At 37.5% G+C, this 19,312-nt stretch overlaps 1 protein-coding gene across 14 annotated transcripts; it reads right to left on the reverse strand.

Annotated features, from left to right (window-relative positions):
• Nucleotides 1–10,690: 10,690 nt before the first annotated feature.
• On the reverse strand, nt 10,691–17,534 carry LOC110868197. 14 transcript variants are annotated; one of them, XR_004863579.1, is made up of 14 exons: nt 17,311–17,534; nt 17,035–17,092; nt 16,461–16,730; nt 16,222–16,309; nt 16,032–16,097; nt 14,752–15,411; nt 14,264–14,429; nt 14,004–14,100; nt 13,577–13,642; nt 12,705–13,486; nt 12,444–12,540; nt 12,109–12,216; nt 11,837–12,024; nt 10,691–10,862 (listed from the first exon to the last, which is right to left on the reverse strand). XR_004863579.1 is itself a non-coding variant. In XM_035975746.1 (11 exons), the coding sequence occupies exons 5-10, from the start codon at nt 16,252–16,254 to the stop codon at nt 12,131–12,133; spliced, it is 567 nt and encodes a 188-aa protein (XP_035831639.1). In that variant the 5' UTR covers nt 16,255–16,309; nt 16,461–16,548; nt 16,635–16,713; nt 17,035–17,092; nt 17,311–17,534; the 3' UTR covers nt 11,976–12,024; nt 12,109–12,130. The 14 variants fall into 14 exon arrangements, 6 of the variants coding, with proteins under 6 accessions (XP_035831639.1, XP_035831636.1, XP_035831638.1 ...); XR_004863581.1 differs by having other exon boundaries at nt 12,705–12,871; nt 13,008–13,486; nt 14,264–15,411; XR_004863580.1 differs by having other exon boundaries at nt 12,705–12,922; nt 13,008–13,486; nt 14,264–15,411.
• Nucleotides 17,535–19,312: the final 1,778 nt, after the last annotated feature.

Raw genomic sequence — 19,312 nt, forward strand, 5'->3', positions numbered from 1 at the left:
GCTAACAACCTTTCAATCAAATTATTCTTCACTTCAATGCTCTTGGCATTGATTCGGATGGGTTTCACCCTTTCCTTTCGACTAAAGGCATCAGTGACTACATTCGCCTTGCCGGGATGATATCTGATTTCACAATCATAATCATTTAAAGTCTCCATCCAACGGCGCTGCCTCATGTTTAAATCCTTCTGATCAAACAGATGTTGAAGGCTCTTATGATCAGAATAGATCACAAACATGATACCATACAGATAATGCCTCCACAGTTTTAATGCGAACATAACGGCAACCAACTCCAAGTCATGGGTGGTGTAATTCTTTTCATGCACCTTTAACTGTCTTGAAGCATAGGCAATAACCTTGCCTTTTTGCATAAGCACACATCCCATGCCAGTGTGTGATGCATCGCAGTAAACTACAAACTCTTCGGTACCTTCAGGCAATGTCAGTACAGGAGCGTTGCTCAACTTTTGTTTCAAAATATCAAAGAACTCTTGCTGCTTAGGGCCCCAAACAAACTTTACTTTCTTCTTGGTTAAGGAAGTTAAGGGCGCAACAATCCTTGAAAAATTTTCAATGAAACGCCTGTAATATCCTGCTAACCCCAGGAAACTACGAATCTCTGTAGGCGTCTTCGGCTCTTGCCAATTCATGACAGCTTCTACTTTAGCGGGATCCACTTGGATACCGCGCTCACTAACAACATGTCCAAGGAATTGGACTTCTCGAAGCCAGAATTCGCACTTAGAGAATTTGGCATAGAGTTTCTCATGATGCAGGAGTTTGAGAATACAGCGAAGGTGTTTCTCATGGTCAGCTTGGTTCTTCGAGTAGATAAGAATATCGTCGATGAAAACGATGACGAATTTGTCTAAGTATGGCTTGCAAACGCGATTCATGAGATCCATGAACGCAGCCGGTGCATTAGTGAGCCCAAAAGGCATCACTAGGAACTCATAATGACCATAACGAGTCCTAAATGCGGTTTTATATACGTCTTCATCTCTAACATTCAGTTGATGGTAGCCTGACCTCAAGTCAATCTTCGAGAAATAACTTGCCCCTTGTAACTGATCGAACAAATCGTCGATCCTCGGCAAAGGATACCTATTCTTTATCGTGACTTTATTAAGCTCGCGATAATCGATGCACAGACGCATCGATCCGTCCTTCTTCTTGACAAACAAGACTGGCGCTCCCCAAGGAGACGAACTAGGTTTAATGAAACCTTTAACTAGCAGTTCATCCAGTTGTGTCCTTAACTCCTTCATTTCGGTTGGTGCTAACCTGTAAGGTGCTCTAGCAACAGGTGCTGCTCCAGGGATGATATCAATCCTGAGTTCCACTTGCCTATCTGGTGGCAAACCAGGTAGATCTTCAGGGAAAACTTCTGGGTATTCAGAAATGACGGGAATGTCTCCTATCTTCAGTTTAGGCTCATTAATAATCACTTGTGCCATGTAGAAGACACAATCCTTCTTTAAACATTTTGAAGCCTTGAGCATAGTCACTTGCTCAGGCAATCCATACTGGGTATCTCCCCGAATGGTAAGCGATTCACCAGACGGAGTCTTTATCACCACTTGCTTTCTGTTGCAGACGATTTGGGCCTGGTTGTGAGATAACCAGTCCATACCCAATACTATGTCAAGGCCTGCCAATTTAAAGGGAAGTAGAGATAGAGGAAAAGAGTGGTTCTTAATGGATATCACACATCCATCTAACACAGTGGAGACGGTTTCTATGGTGCCATCTGCTAGCTCTACCTCATAATTCACATTTAAGGTTTTGACTGGCATATTCAGCAATTTGCAAAATTTATGATATACGAAAGACTTATCAGCGCCTGAATCAAAAAGTACTCTTGCAAAGACATCATTTACAAGGAAGGTACCTGTGATCAAGTTATCGTCTAGAATCGCTTCTTTGGCATCCAATCGAAAGACTCTAGCATTTGTCTTCTTGACCTCTTCAGGTTTCTTGGCATACTTAGGGCAGTTGGTTTTGATATGCCCTTTCTCATTGCAGTTGTAGCATGTGGCATCTTTTATCTTCTTGCACTCTATCGACTTGTGCTCTTTAGACTTGCATATCCCACATGCAGGTGCTCCCGAATTAGAATTGGATTCAAGTCTGCATTTTCCAAAGTGGCATCTCTGGCAATTCGTGCACTTTGGTTTTTCCTCTATTTGCTGACTATTCCTTCCAGACCCAAACTTCTTAGAATCAGTGTTTCCCTTGCGCTTCTTCTCTGACCCTCGTGAGTTATCATCCTCACGCTTCCTCTTACTTTCTTCAGATTTCTTTAGCGATCTCAACCTAACCGCATCTAAAGTAAGGGATAAGGAGAGATCAGCTATTGACCTAAACGTAGCAGGTCTTGAAGCCTTAACACTGGCCTTGATTTCTGGGGCTAAACCCCCAATGAAGCGAGCAATTCGCTTGGGCTCTGGTGTTACTAGGTAAGGAACCAGTCTGGACAGGGTATTGAAACTGGTGAGGTAAGCTTGACAATCTAAGTTTGTCATCACCAATGACAAGAAGTCAGATTCAATTCTTTCGACCTCATGTTGAGGGCAGTAGTTCTCCATAATGAGAGTAACAAACTGCTCCCATGTCATGTTGTAGAGCGGGATCTTCCCAGCAGCTTGAATGAGAGACCTCCACCATGCCAGTGCCTCTCCTTTGAACGATTGGGATACATACTTTACTACATCCCTTTCAGCACAACCGCTGATGTCCACCACCGTGTCCATTTCATCCAACCAGGTCATACAATCTACTGCTCCCTTTTCCCCAGTGAAATCTCGGGGTTTACAGGAAACAAAGTACTTATAGGTACAAGACTTGGTACGTGGTTCATTATCGAACACTGGCTTCCTGGATGGGACACTGTGTTCATTTGATGAATGACGATCGTCATCCTTCTTTGGTCCTTCATTTTTAGAGGGCGGCTTGTTATGAGGCTCTGAATGAGTTTTAGGGACAGATTTAGAGCGGGGTACAGATGAGGCTCGACTATGCGTCTCACTATACTCCTTAAGTTGTTCTTCTACAACTTTAGATACAGCTGTGTTAATCAGTGAACGAAGCTCTCCTTTGGTTATATTAACCCTATCATTATCATCGTGGTTTTCCAAAGGATGACTGTTTATCTCGTCAGAGTCAGCCATGTAGTCTTCGCTGCTACAAAAAGAAGATAGGGGCAAAGTTTATTTAGGAGCCCCTTCAGTACTATCGTTCTTAAATGATTTATTAACCATGCTTTTAATACACATTTTAGTTAATTTGTTAAAGATAAAGTTGTTCAGGATCTTTATCATAATCCTAAATTATAAGTTAATAATAGCACAAAAGGCCTAGTCACGTAGACAAGTTTAATTTACAAGCCATGATTTTGGAGAATCGAGGCATTAAGGGTTGAATCAAAGTTCAATACCTTTTCTTGACAGGGAGTCATAAGCTACCACTGTCTCTAGTCTCAGAGGACGTTAGTCATAGCCCGTGGGCACTTCATCCATAAGGGATGATTATATAAATAAGGGATTTAGAACAACCCATTTAAAAATATGACTTATGTGATTTTTATCGTATCACACTTTGTCAAGCATGTTAATATGCTTTCAGATATTTAACAAAATTTTGAATCTCTTAGATAGGTTCTACCATCTTGGCCATGTCTATAACGACATTCAGGCTAGGTTTTACTCTTTAGATTCTTTTTAATAATTAACGTAGAACAATCCTTAGTTGGAATGTTAACGAGGATCTTAATCTAATTATGGAACTACCATCTTGGCCCTGCTTTAAAATGACACATGAGCTAGGTCTTGTCCTTTTTAGATTTTGCCATCTTATTATAATGGTGGATCTTATATAATATAGGAATGATATTTTAAACATAACCATTCCTTAAAATATTCCAAACAAGTATATGGTTGCCCTAAACGGGACTTCTAAAGAACATGACTTGCCCATGCAAGGGCTAATCAGAAAAATAACAAGGAAGTAATGAAACGAAATGGAATTCGTCCTATGTTCTTGTCTAGACTCAAGAATGTGCAATTGCGTAACTGAGATTAAACACAAAGGCTAGTGTTTAATTCACTCAGTGTTGGCTCTGATACCAACCTGTCACACCCCGATTTCCACGTGTCTCACTGGTGGGCCCGGTGGGGGATTACCGTGACGTGGTTGGCAACATAATAGTCAAACAACACAATTATATGAATGCACAGCGGAAGCAAAAGGTAAAATATATTACAATCCGAATATATGTAATATCCAGTATTACGACGGAGAGTAAAAAGATCCACAGGCGGATTGATAATAAAACAGAAACAATAGTTCAACAGACTTTGACATCTAGAGCTTGCGAGACTTGAGTAATGATGTCTGGAGTAGTCAGCCTATTACGTCTAGCACCTGCACTTAACCTTTTTGGAAAATACATCAGTTTACACTGGTAAATACAACTCAACCTGACTCGTTTTGAAAAGAGTTTGTAAATTGATTTGAATGCACTTTGGCAAAAATATCTTTATAACTTGGGTCAATTATTTGTACATAATCTTGTATACAGATTTACTTATTTGCCGTCCATTAGTACCGGTTAGAAGAGCCGGTTTAAGTTATCTGACACGCCACCGGTATAATGCCCACAAGGTAGATTCCTTTAGTGGATTACCAGTTTTTACATAATGCATCTGTCGGGTGTACGCCTACACCCCGTGCTTAGGTCGTGGCCATTTCGTAAAATGATGCCAACGATATCCGGGACATGGTCATTTAACCCCAAGGGCCATACATCAAATAATACAGAACAAAGCGGGTTATGTAAATACATTAATCACAATCCGATTTAAATGACTACATACCCGACCAAGTGGTACTTTTATAGTACCGTATCCCAAGCCCGTATAGGGAAATAAGTTAAGAGTATTTACATGAGCAAAGTATCAATCAAATACAGCAAATGCAAGTACTTTTACTGGGCTCCTAATCTGGAATGAAGGTTTATAATAACCTATTAAAATCCTAACGGGTCTTTAATTTAGCCTTAGCTTAGACCGGTCAGTTTCAAAGGATAACTATGGTTTAATCGCGTGAAAGGCGAAAACCGGGAATGGAATGTTGTTTGGACCCAACAAGTTTGAAGCCTTGTTTTATATGGGTAGTATGACCACACTCTGGATTTTGAGGTCAAAACAATAAGGTTTGACCCGGTTCGGCTAGTTTATGTAAACTAGTTACATAAGCCGAACCGTGCGCGCAAAAGGCGTAACGGTAAATCCGAAGGAGTCCTACACAAGTTTCCTAAGTCAATATGCCTTAAAGGGGTTGTGGTATCAGTAGGATACCTTCCATAATGCCCGTAACGAGTTTAAATCCATATTATGCCCCGTAGGGGTATTTTGGTCATTTTAAAGATTATAAAAGAGGTTTCTGAGTTCTACAGGAATTCTGAGTTTGCCGAACAGTTTATAAAGTTCAAAATACTCTATTTATTATTTAAAATCAGTAGCAACTGGAATCAGGTCAAAATACTATGTAGAACTCAAGTTACGTCCGAAAATGGTATATTTGGTAATTACCGAACCGATGCCATAACCGTAGGTTATGAGCAGGTTAAAAATAATTAAAAATCTTTAAAAATCCCAAAATATTATTTTACATCAGTGTGTAAAAATGTTTGGTGTCGAAATCTGGGTTTAGATAGGCGTTATGCTAATTGCGCTATTTAATTACTAAAGTTTTCGTAATTGCGCTATTTAGCATAACTCCTATTCTGGACCTCGGATAGACGTGAAATTTTAGGGACATGCTTAGAAATTAGTAACCATGGTTATGGTCCTTTCACATGTCCGAAATTCTCGTTTTAAATTAAAAAGGGCGTTACGGTCAACTTTTAAGCATTTAACGGAAATGTGTAAAAGACTCGGTCTAACAACGAACCGGTCACAGAGGGTTATACCATCATGTAACCTGGTCCTAAGAGAGTCCTAAGTCATATCTAGATCATACCATAACGGGTCAGAACTGAAGTCAAGGCAAAAGTCAAAGTTTTGCGACTTTCGGTTCTGAACCGGGTCGAAACATTAAATGGTCGGATCAAACAAGCTTAGACTAATTAATATACTTGTTATCATGTTATATGAGTGTTAAAACAGGTTACACGCCATCTACATTAATGGTTATGCATTAAATCGCAAAACAGCATTTCTGTTGACTTTTTCTAAGCACGTTTGACTCGACATTCGGATTAGTTAGAGTGGGAATCAGAGGGTGCCCTTTTAGGGGTTTAAAGCCCACATGATTATCAACTTATAACTACCATCGATTCGACAAACCACTGGATCATTTGTGATTTATCGCTAAGTCGACTGTTAGTTACGACGGTATGACTTCTAAGCTAAAACTAAGTGATAACTCGAATAAGAAAGGAGTAGAACACTTACTGAAGTCCTATGCACGAAATGTGACCACTTGAGAAAAGGTTTGAGCTCCAGAAGTGATCCAAGAATGCAGATGAAGGTGTGAACAATGGGTTGCACATCATGGCCTTTATATAGTCCATTTCTCACCATAAGAAGTTGACACACAACTCTACCACTGACCACAACTCATCAACATGTGTCCCTAATGCTTAGGGATTGTTTAGGGGTCACTTGGAAGGTTTTAAATGCATTTCATGACGTTTAGAAGGCTGAACAGGCAAGTTAAACATTTTTCTGCATCTGTGACTTTCACGCGGCCCGCATTAAGGATCAGGCAACATGGACGCGGGCCGCCTGAATCCTAATGTCAGGAACCGTATCTACAGATGGCTCGCGGCCCGCATTAAGTTACCCAGATCTTTAACGCGGCCCGCCTCAGGCCTGTAAATCAAGATTTCCAAATCTTTTGTCATGATTAGCCTGACCTTTCGGTTTCGAAGGGGTAACTTTGTGATTTGGCCCTCGATTTATTATAAATAAGGGCCTCGTGACTTTTACCCGCATTGTTAAGTCCCCGGTTAGTTTAATTACTATCCGAAAAGCCTTAACTTTTATTGTTGACGCTTTTAACCCCTCGCATACGAATTTGATCATAACTTTCTCGTTTTTAAACGGAACTTCGTGAAATTTATATCGTATATTCTAGTGAGCGTATTTTACTGTTACAAAGTCTCGGGTTCGTCAAAGGGTCATTCAGAGGTATAAATTAAACATGTTGACACAACTAACCCTGTAGTTTGTAATCTCTCACTTTCTTCCGTGTTTCGCTCCGTACGATCCATGATTTATTCGTTTGAAGGTACGAGCATCATTTAGGGCTACTATACAGTATATTTACCCCTCGTTGACATTTTTAACCCTCGAATTTACATACTTTCAAGGTTTGTCAACTTTAGTCCTTTATTTAGTATTTAATACCACGTGTAAACTCATGACACGTGTCAACACATTATTGGACACAAAATTTCGAGGTGTTACATGTTGTCATTGGGAGTAGCGGGAGTAGCAGAAGTGGTAGCGGTAGCAGTAGCGCTGATACGTTTTGGCAGCCTGTTCTATTCCACTTCCTGATCTGTGAGGCGATGAGCGAGACGCTGAATGTCCTGGATATTGTCGAGGTTAGCCGATGTCACATGGCTCTGAATTTCTGAGGCTAGACCCTTGAGATACAACTCAATGCGCTTGATTGGAGGGTCCACCATGGTTGGACACAAGATGGCTAGTTCGTTTGACCGTTTCGTATAAGCCTCAATTTCCGATCCTGTCATTTTCAGATGGTAAAGCTCCACTTCCAACTTGTGGATGTCATCACGCGTGCAGTATTCTCGCTTGATCAGTTCCTTAAAATCGTTCCAAGGAGTGGCGTTAGCAGCTGCCAGCCCTAGAATCTGGACTTGCGCGTTCCACCAAGTCAGCGCAATTCCTTCCAAAGTACCAGTGGCGTATTTCACCCTGCGAGCCTCAGGGCATTCACACATTTCAAACACCGACTCGAGCTTCTCAAACCAATGGAGGAGTCCCACTGCTCCTTCAGTGCCACTAAACGTGCTTGGACGACAGTCCATGAAGTTCTTGAAAGTGCAAACAGGTTGCTGTGCGTGTTGACCTATTGTGTACGAATAGGACATAGTTAAACACAAAAGTTGGTCTAGAAGTGTAGGATCTAAAGATCTTAGTGTGAGTTACGACTGCAGGGTATACCTCCTGCCTGTGCGGCTGCAAGTGCCGCAGCAACTTGTTCGTTAATGAAAGCCGTCAACTGGGCTTGAGTCATGTTAATACGTCCAGACATGATCTTCATAGCAAAGGTAACATAAGTGAGAGAGGTTCGCGAAAAGTGCGATGACAGAAGAGAGTAAGCACACAAGTGTTCTCAAACAATAGTGGTTATGTGTATCTAAGCATACCCTGAGCAAAGTTCTATGTAATCTAGCAAGTAGGCAATATAACATATACCATATTACCTAGGATGTCGAGTCTTGCACGTGGAGCGAGGCGTCGTTGTGGATCGTTGAGCACTGTACTGGTTATAGTCTGGTTTTAATAAAAATGTTTTCCCCATATTAAAACCAAGTTCTCTATAACCAATGGCTCTGATACCAATCTGTCACACCCCCAAAATCCACCCGCGGAGTACCACCGCTTGGAGGCGTGACATGACCAGGATCAAGCCACCAATCATATCGAACATAATAAGTAATAATAAACGTAAGTGTATATCAACCCACAATATGAAAGGTGTTCAAATAACATAGTTTAAGTAGCGGAAGCATAGTATAAAATCCAACGTAATTAATAAGTTTTCAACTGTCATATGTGTTTATCAAAACGTCCACGATCCATGTCCACAACGACTGTGCCTCCCGTGCAAGCTCCATGTATACCTAAGGTCCTGCAAGGCATGTAACAGAGAGTCAACAACTAATTGAGCAAGTTCACAGTTGGTTGCTCAGTTATAGTAATCGTATTGTAAACCGTATGTTTGTTTAGTGGATCATGTTTCGTATGCACTTGTATCGCAGCCCTCTAGGCATGTTTGCGAAGATTCGTGGGAATTTCCCAAGTATTCTAGACTAGGTATATTTGTATCGCAGCCCACCCGGCATGTGTGCGAAGTTTAGTGTTTGGTTCGCAGCCATTCCAGGCATGTGTGCGAAGATTAGTTCTATTATCGCAGCCATTCCCAGCGTGTGTGCGAAGAGGAGTATTTGTATCACTAGTCTAGCAGTATTTATCAACAACCTCCCTCTCCCGAGGCCTAAAGTACGTAATCCCGATAATGCCTTAAGTATAAGAAATCTTCCAAACCCATTCCCGACCCTGGGAACCCCATGCCTTGGTAAGAGTGTGAACTCACCTTGGTTTGCTCGGCAGATACACAGAAGGTCAAGTCTAGCTGCTAGTGGTCAACCACGTCCTAACATGGTTACCATACAAGTCAGGTTTTGGTTTCGAGTAGTGCACATAAGTATCACATAAGCTAGCAGATTAAGAACACGCATTGATCATAGCTAACACATAATGCACGTTAATATATTAGTAGACATAACATCTGATACTTGTACGATCCAAAGGTAAAGCCCAATAAACAGGCGGCCCAAGATGTTGTGCGTTCAGCATAGCCTTGTGCGATCCACAACATGTTGTGCGATTCAGTTAAACTCCCGGCCCAACTAGTCCAAAGCCCAAACATAAAATACGCGGCCCAATCTAATAACATGTAAAAGTCTTGTGCGATCCGGATGAGCTTGTACGATCCGGATGGCTTGTGCGATCCAACCGACTTGTGCGATCCATTTTGGGTTGTGCGATTGGAACAAGTCCAGCCCAACCTGTCTACCTGGCCCAATCCGTTAAACAACTTGTGCGATCCAGCAGTCTTGTGCGACTGAGGACCCCTTGTGTGACTGACCAACTTGTGCGAATGGACTTCTTGTGCGATTAGTTATAACATTCCAAAAATCATGCACATCAGTTACAATTTCAATCAATTCGTTTGACCAACTAAATAACTTCCATATTTACAATTATCAATTAACAGTTTCCCTTCAAGCCAATATTCGATCAAACAAGGGTTATTATCATGAAATTCATATGAACCCTAACCGATTCATCATATCAACCATGCATAGTAATCTAACAGATTCAAGGTCTCGTTTACTAACATGCATCCTAGCTAGCAATATCCGAATACACTTTCATGGAAATCGATTACACACAAACAGTTCTAGATCATCATCATACAAATCCAACTCTCTGAACACTTTCAAACGTACATGTGAGCCGATTATTATGAACATCAACATTAACAGTCTACCTCTCTAAATCCCCATGTAAATCATACATACCACAACATCATGCAACAAACAATCAATAATCATAACACTAACCAGTTAGAGGTGAGGACAAGGATGGATATGAACACAAAAAGCTTCGAGAGGGAGAGATGTTGCCGTCGGCTTCACGAGAGAGAAGGAGAGCGTGTAGGGTTTGTGTGTGTAAAGTGTTTTGCAACTAATGAGGAGTATACCCCTACCTCCTAGTGTTATGCATGCAATTGAAGTGGGCCGAACCCATCATGGGCTGCCCTTGATCCGAATACAAAGAGTAAGGCCCGAATGGGCTTGTGCGATTGGGTGAGTCTTGTGCGGTTTGGGCTCGTTTAATACAAACATTCAATACACACAGCACATAATCATAACATTCAATTAATAAAAAAATTCACGTAATTACATAATGTTGCACAAAGATAGGTTCGAAATACGAGTTGTCACACGTAATATGCAGCACCCCCAAAATTAGATGCACCTCATCCTCAACTTCATCCTAGGTCAGCGCCTGTTTCCACTCGAGAGCCCATCTAACCTTTAAGTAAACACAAACAGTAAAAGAACTATTTCAAAAATAATAAATTTATAATTATTCGTAACTTATGATACTTATTATATATAAGAATGAAAAAAATCAGGCAATTCGTGGCTCTTTGGGGTGTTACTTTTACGACTTGCATTAGTAAATATGTTGGCAGGTTTACAATCCACTTGAACACAGAAATTTATAATACTTACAAAAATAAAAAAAATACATACTCGTATACTTTGCCTCTCAAATCTACGGTTACAGGTTTCCCAAGTCTTAAATATAAGTGAACTTTGAAGATAATGAAATAATAGACACATAACATACCTAATGAGTATTTGAAGCATAGTGAGGAGGGGCTCGTTATATAACATAGATGATATTTAGAGAAAAAAGAATAATATCATACAAAAGGTAAAATATTAAGGATATGGTTATTTTTTATGAAAATAATAAAAATAAACATACCTAATGAAAAGAAAATGCCAAAAGTTCAAGTTATCTAAAAAGAAGGGATAAACAAATGTATAAAACTCATAATTCTCACTTCAGCCCAGACCAAAAGTTTAGCCGTATCGACGCAAACTCATTTTAACCTGTTAGTCTGTTACCCAACCCATCTATTTTGCTTGCTCTTAACATTTATGTACCTCTTGAATGGATGTACCAGTCAAATCCAACATCTTCTAACTTGATTTTACCATTTATGTCATAAGCCCAATTGTTCACTACTATGGACTAAACAAATTGCATATATAACTCCACACTTCCACTATAAGATCTCACGCTCCAAATCCTAAACCATACCAACCATCGCCTATGGCCTTATTAACCACCCATTCAAACAAAACCAAAATATTATTGAAAAAGAAACGTTGACTTTTTATTTTACTTTCAAAAAAAAATATTTTCCAACAAACACTTCTTCTTTTTGAACTTGATGCGTACATTGACTTGATTAAAATAGGGGATACCCTAACCTGAGTAGAAATCCGTTGTCCATCTCTGGCATTGATAAAGTCTAGTCCGCTTTGAAATTTATACCCATCTTGAAACCAGTTTTTCTTTAAGATTCACATGTTATTTCCTTGACCCATTTATGATTTTTGATATCATGACAACCTCGAGTCCAGCTTCCAATCCTTAGCGTCGGGTCCTTTTGCAACAACTGTCGTATATAAACACATGAAGTTTAAATAGTTCTAGCGATTAACGTGCATAGTAAGAGGTTAATCATGACAAAGTGACTTACCCCTTTAAGCAAAGAGTGAGCTTCACCACTTAACCACGGTAGCAACTTCACTTTTTAGTTGACAAACTTCTCCTGAAGTTTCTTTGTGTTGGAATGTGTGAATGGTGGCTGAAGAAAAGATGGCAAAAATACATGCAATCATAAAACTCTTGGTAAAATGGTCGGGTCAAAACAAATAGTTTTGTGCCCATCAAAACGGGTCAGGTTGGGTCAACACAGAATACTACAAAAATTTATACTAATTTCAAGGCATGAGCCTTAAATGCACATGGGCGACTTTCGACCCTTTTTCAAATAATATTATCATAATTGAATGGGTTAAAAATAATATTAACCTTCGCATTCATCCTGTCTGATTGGAGGAAGCCAAAGCTTTTCATTTTCATCAGTAATACATTCAGCAAGTTTTGCAGCAATGTAGTCAAAATGTGCCTGGAGAAGATAATTTTTAGATCTTAAAAGGCACATATAGGCAAATAGAGGTAGCAATTTCAACCCCCGATCTAGATTGAGTGTTATGTCAAACCAATCAAATATATCATGATTACAAAAACTAAACCTATACAATAAATAATATAATAAAAATAATAGCGTACCGGGTCATTATAGTTAGAAATATAGTAACGAATCGAATCAATACCGACCAAATTCCCAGCCAACGAACCCGCCGCCACACGCGGTTTGTCCGGACACCAGCTCATAGTTTAGAAAACAAACTTTTAAATGGATTTGGTTCATTGTCTTCATCCTCTTGTAAAACCGACTGTGCATATAACAACAAATCATAACCTCCTACGATGTCATCATTCAACTCCTACGAACCCATTTTGTTTTTCAAAATTAAAAAAAATATGGTTCGTGAATATGTACTCCAAAAATTAAAGAAAACAAACTATAACCAATAAAATTTAAGCAGCTGGTTCCAACTTCCACAGCAGACCGAACAATATCAATCTCAAACTTGCTGAATCAGTCGACTTGCTTGGATCAGGTAGTATCAGAATCATCCTTGAGCTTTGTTTATAAGAACAATTTGTGAAGGAGCTAAAATCAGTCCAGCTTGTCCCGACAGTTCCTTTTAAAACAGGATGAACGCCTCTTATGTTCAGATAAATTTTCGTCAATAGTTATCACACAAACCATCTTGTTAGAAATTAGGTAAACTTTTTTAGAAATATAACGTGTCAAATGAGCAAAATGACGGACAAATCAATTGAAAGTTAAACGGGTCAAAAAGTTTGAACATATAGAAAATCGCCCAAAAGTGTCTTTATATCCACTGGCCCGAATCATTTTGACTCATTAGCCAACCCATTTATGTCACTGACACAGAAACTCCCAAAAGTGTCTTTATATCCCTAGTTAATTCACTCGTTCCCTGCATCGTTAAGAACCCATAAACTGAATTGACGACTATACCCTTTCTTACAAAATACACTAAAATGAATAAGAAGTTTGAAAAAAGTACCCTGGATCCTCTTCCTCTTTCACGCCCTCTGTAACTGTTGCGGTTCTGGTAAGGACCTCCATTGCTCTAACAATCAGAATTAATAATAAGAAAAAATATGTCAGTGACACGTATTGCCCTATTCTTTATTCGAGAACAAAACTTTAGAGCAACCAAAATACTAAATTGTAGCATCGTGAGCAAAAACCGAACCGTTAACTGAAACCAAACCAAAAACCGACAAAACCGAACCGAAATTAACCGAAGATCAGTCATCGGTTATTTTTTGTACCATTGGTTAACCAAAATTAACCGAGCCGAAATATTCATATTTTTTATACCATTGTCACTTAAAGCTTGGAATTTGTTTGAACTGTTGTTATGTTGCGACTTTTCACCCTTTTTTAAACAATATTATCATAATAGAATGGGTTAAAATAATATTAACCTGTGTATTCATCTTGTCTGATTGGAGGAAGCCAAAGCTTTTCACTTTCATTAGCAATACATTCACCAAATTTTGCAGCAATGTAGTCAAAATGTGTCTGGAGAAGATAATTTTCAGATCTTAAAAGGCACATATAGGCAAATAGAGGTGGAAATTTCGACCCCCGATCTGGATTGAGTGTTATGTTAAACCAATCAAATATATCAAGATTACAAAAAAAAATCTATACAATAAATAATATAATAAAAATAATAACGTACCGGGTCATTATAGTTAGAAATATAGTAACGAATCGAATCAATACCGACCAAATTCCCAGCCAACGAACCGCCGCCACACGCGGTTTGTCTGGACACCAGCTCATAGTTCACAAAACAAACTTTTAGATGGATTTGGTTCATTGTCTTCATCCTCTTGCAAAACCGACTGTGGATATAACAACAAATCATCACCTCCTACAACGTCATCATTCACCTCCTACGAACCCATTTTGTTTTTCAAAATTAAAAAAAAATATGGTTTGTGAATATGTACTCCAAAAATTAAAGAAAACAAACTATAACCAATAAAGGTTAAGCGGCTGGTTCCAAGTTCCACAGCAGACCGAACAATATCAATCTCAAACTTGCCGAATCAGTCGACTTGCTTGGATCAGGTTGTATCAGAATCGCCCTTGAGTTTTGTTTATAAGAACAATTTGTGAAGGAGCTAAAATTAGTTGACTTGTGAAGGAGCTAAAACGACTTACCCGAATCATTTTTGACTCGTTACCCAACCCATTTATGTCACTAACATAAAAACTCCCAAAATCATGTAACGAACTGCTGGTGCAAGCAAAAACCTAATAACATATCATGAGCATAACATCACTGAATTAAGAAAACAACAAATTAGGCACAAATCAATGGCAAACCTGTCACAAATACCAGTCATGCAAACCATCTTGTTAGAAATTAGATAAAATCAGTCTAGCTTGTCCCGACAGTTCCTTTTAAAACCGGATGAATGCCTCTTATGTTCAGATAAAATTTCTTCAACAGTTATCACACAAACCATCTTGTTAGAAATTAGGTAAACTTTTTCAGAAATCTAACGTGTCAAATGAGCAAAATGACGGACAAATAATTGAAAGTTAAACGGGTCAAAAAGTTTGAACATATAGAAAATCGCCCAAAAGTGTCTTTATATCCACCGACTCAAATCATTTTTGACTCGTTACCCAACCCATTTATGTCACTAACACAAAAACTCCCAAAATCATGTACCGAACTGCTGGTGCAAGAAAAAACCTAATAACATCACTGATTAAGCTTTTAACACTATCTCTTCCTTCAACTCGCAATCCATAGCGAACAATATTCTCAATATCAAAGACTTGACCATGCGAATCAACAATCCAAAATATCACCTGCTTCAAGAATTTGTCTATATTAGTGGTTGCTCTTCACTCCAAGCAAACACAAATCAATATTTCATTATTACATTTCCATAAAATTAATCATCTATAAATAAGGATGAACAAATTAGATAACGGGTAAATTTTATTGATGATAACTTGCAAAACTTTATTGGCTACATTTTTTATCTTATGAATAACAAATGTGTTGGAATATACTTATTAAAAATATACTATTACTAAGAATAATCTATTTTCAACCAAATAAATTTATCTGAGAGGGTTTATGTATTCGGATACACGTTCGACTAATTAGTTGATTTTATTTGTTTGACCTGGTAAACACAAATCAGGACCTTTATGCAAGTAATGGTTTTATATTAAAAACCATATAACCATATCTATATTACGCAAATATATGATTGTCAAAATAGACACCAATTTGTGTTAATCAAGAAAATAACACAATAATTATTAGAAGTTCTTTAGGGTTGTCCAACAAAGCCTATCCCGACCCGTAAAAAGATGATCAACTTCAAAAGAAACCGCCTCTAAAATAATTGAAATAACCAAGCTACCCAACCACTAAAATAATTGATACATAAGTTTATAGACATAAAAAGTGAACTTACCGATAACAGTAGTTGCAACATTGCTTGCTTGAAATCATGAGTAGAAAGGATTCCACTAAGATAAGCCTGTATAAAAACATCATTAATTACCTACCAAAGAGACAATTACACGAAGGGAAAAAATTAACAATATAAGAGTAGAGAAACAAAGCCCAAACGTATGAAATTTAAGAAAGAAAAACTAATGCACCTTGCACTGGCTATGGAAAGCATTGCATTGCATTTATTAGCTGCTATAGGCTAGCTCAAAATAAAGATTTGCAACATTCGTGTGTAGCCTGAAGCAAAATAAGAAAATATTTGGAATGAAACACAAAAAAACACTAACTGAACAGTATTACCAATCTACTTTAATCACAAAACAAACTGCATACCCGTCATATGAAAAAATAAATGACCTAATTCAACAAATTGGCGAAAGAATATTACCAAAAGGCGGCAAAGAAAGGAGATACGGCGGATATGACACCGAGGCAGTGGGGCTTGATTCTTCCGATGATTACAACGCTCAAAGAACCTTCAAACATTCAGCCCATAAACATCATCATCATTGTAGGAACCATAATGCAGCCACCATTGTGGCCATCGTTTATCCTCACTTACTGGATGAGACAGAGTTCGTCGACAATTTCGATGTTAGCTGTGGTGGCTCAGAGATTCTTAACACATCTCTTTCTCTCTCCTATAACATAAAATGATCTTGTGAACACAACACAATACAGAGTCAGTTTACCTGTAATAACGACAATGAAATTTATTCTTAAACATGTTGGAGTTTAAACATATCAATTAATCATTTTAAAAACTAAAACCCTAAAACACTACAATCCGGAAAGCACAACATCATATATCAACATATTGAAACACTTAAAAAAGCTATAAACTAAACCCTAAAACCCTGAAATCGGGTTGTTCTGTAAGAGATCAAGGGATTGAAATCATAAAAGTAAAAAAAACTACCACCTAATAAAGGGATAATGCATAAAAGAGACCAGCCATATACCTGTATAAATCAGGAAGCGGAGATCGACAACACCCAGAGAAAACGCAAAATCCATTACCTGAAACGCATCGCCAATGAAGGGATGAAAACAGAACAAAGCTATCAAATCTACAACATACATGTTAAAATACGTGTCATCTAACATAGACTGATGAGATGTAAGTTAGGGTTCTAAGATATTGAGATAATCGTACAATAACAACATGAAATTAGGGTTCCAAACAGAACTTGGAATTAAGATCGCATATTCAAAATAAATGATACAACGATTGTTACCTGGATGCCAAATATCAAAATAGGAGAACAAATCGAGACGAATTCGAGTAACGCTCGTTGTTATGGAGGAACTGCTGAGAGGAAAAGAGCGGCGATTAATGAAGAACAAACTGGCAGAGGAAGAAACATAGGGAGGAAAAGAGCGTTGATTGATGAATTAGGGTTTGTGAATCGTATTGAGGAAGGAAGTGGCGTCCTGAGGAAGGAGGCGCATATATTAATTGAAAGAGAATTGAATGAGAATTGAGAGAATTGAGATAAATGGCGCTCAAAAATCAATTCTCTGGCCAAAGAGCATTGCCACATCAAGGTCAAAAAGTTAACATTATTTTGCTTTAGTATCAGAGATAGATAGGGGTGTGCATGGGTCGGTTTGGGTCGGTTTTGACCAAAAACCATAACCATAACCACGATTTCGGTTATTGGATAACCATAACCATAACCGATCGGTTATGGTGGTTATGGTTATTCGGTTTTGATGGTTATAGCGGATCGGTTATGGGTAGCTAACCATGTATTTAGCTTAACTAAAAATAGCTTAATTCTTTTTAACATGGAATAAAATGTTATTGTATATTTGTATATATTAGTATACTAGGTTAGAACCCCGTGGAATACACGGGTTGAATAAATGTAATTTTATATACCAAATAATAAAAAAATACATCTTTAAACACTCGTTTATTACACGGTTGAATAAATGTAATTTTATATACCAAATAATAAAACAATATATCTTTAAAAATCTTGTTTATTACATAGGTTGAATAAATGTAATTTTATATATTAAATTATGAAAAAGTTATATTTTTAAGAACCCCGTGTCTTATATGGGTTAAGTAAATTTAATTTTATATATTAAATAATGAAAAAAGTTACATTTTTAAAAACCTTATGTATTGTATGGGTTGAGCACATGTAATTTTATATACCAATCGATAAAAAGTTATGTCTTATTATATCTTTATAAACCTTGTGTATTATAAAACATTTGGACTAAACTGACAAAATGACCAAACCACATGGACTAAAATAACATTTAACTCTTAACATTATATTAATTTATATTTAGTGTAGTCTTTTGTTAATTTCAAGATAAATAATTTTAAAATCTAATAAATATTTCAAAAGATTATATTATCTCCTATAGAAATTGTTTAAATTTATATTAAATTTTATTTTATAATTATCTTTTAGTTATATTAATTTTGATTAAGTAGGAGATAGAGATGAGAAAACTAAAAAATAGATGACTCCAATGAAAATGAATGACATGTGTCCCTCTATTGGTTTCTTTTATTATATAGTAGGTTATAACCCCGTGTATTACACGGGGTTGAATAAATAAATTTTATATACTAAATAATTAAACAATATATTTTTAAAAACCTCATTTATTGTACGGGTTGAATAAATATAATTTTATATATTAAATAATAAAAAGTTATATCTATAAGAACCATATTGTACGGGTTGAATAAATGTAATTTTATATACCAAATAAAAAAGTTATATCTTTAAAACCACGCGTATTACACGGGTTGAATAAATCTAATATTGTTTACCAAATAATAAAATAATACATCTTTAAAAAACCTTATTTATAACACGGGTTGAATAAATGTAATTTTATATACTAAATAATAAAAAAATTACATCTTTAAAAATATGCGCATTACACGGTTTGAATAAATGTAATTTTCTGTACTAAATAATAAAAAGAGTAAAATGCACGGATAGTCCCTGTGGATTTGCAAAATAACACCTATAGTCCCCAACTTTTGGAAATTACACCAGTGCTCCTTGTGGTTTGACAGTTTGTTACTCGGATAGTCCCTGGAGTGGATGACGGTTAGTTTTCTTCGTTAAGTGGATGTGAAATGACAAGTTTACCCATCAACTTCTCCACTTTATAATAACAAAACAACCCCACCCCAACCCCACCTTTCTCTCTGTTTCCCCCAACCATTAACCACCAACCGCCACCGCCTCTGTCACCACT

The sequence above is a fragment of the Helianthus annuus genome, chromosome 7 (assembly GCF_002127325.2).
Source record: "Helianthus annuus cultivar XRQ/B chromosome 7, HanXRQr2.0-SUNRISE, whole genome shotgun sequence".
Taxonomy (NCBI): domain Eukaryota; kingdom Viridiplantae; phylum Streptophyta; class Magnoliopsida; order Asterales; family Asteraceae; genus Helianthus; species Helianthus annuus.

What these genes read in the sequence shown, in the direction of transcription:
- LOC110868197 (XM_035975745.1), bottom strand. Translation starts at nt 16,254, where the DNA reads ATGCAATGCAATGCTTTCCATAGCCAGTGCAAG. An exon ending in CTTTCCATAGCCAGTGCAAG is followed by an intron (nt 16,098 to 16,221) that starts GTGCATTAGTTT and finishes GTTTTTATACAG; the next exon opens with GCTTATCTTAGTGGAATCCT. An exon ending in TGTTGCAACTACTGTTATCG is followed by an intron (nt 15,412 to 16,031) that starts GTAAGTTCACTT and finishes TTCTTGAAGCAG; the next exon opens with GTGATATTTTGGATTGTTGA.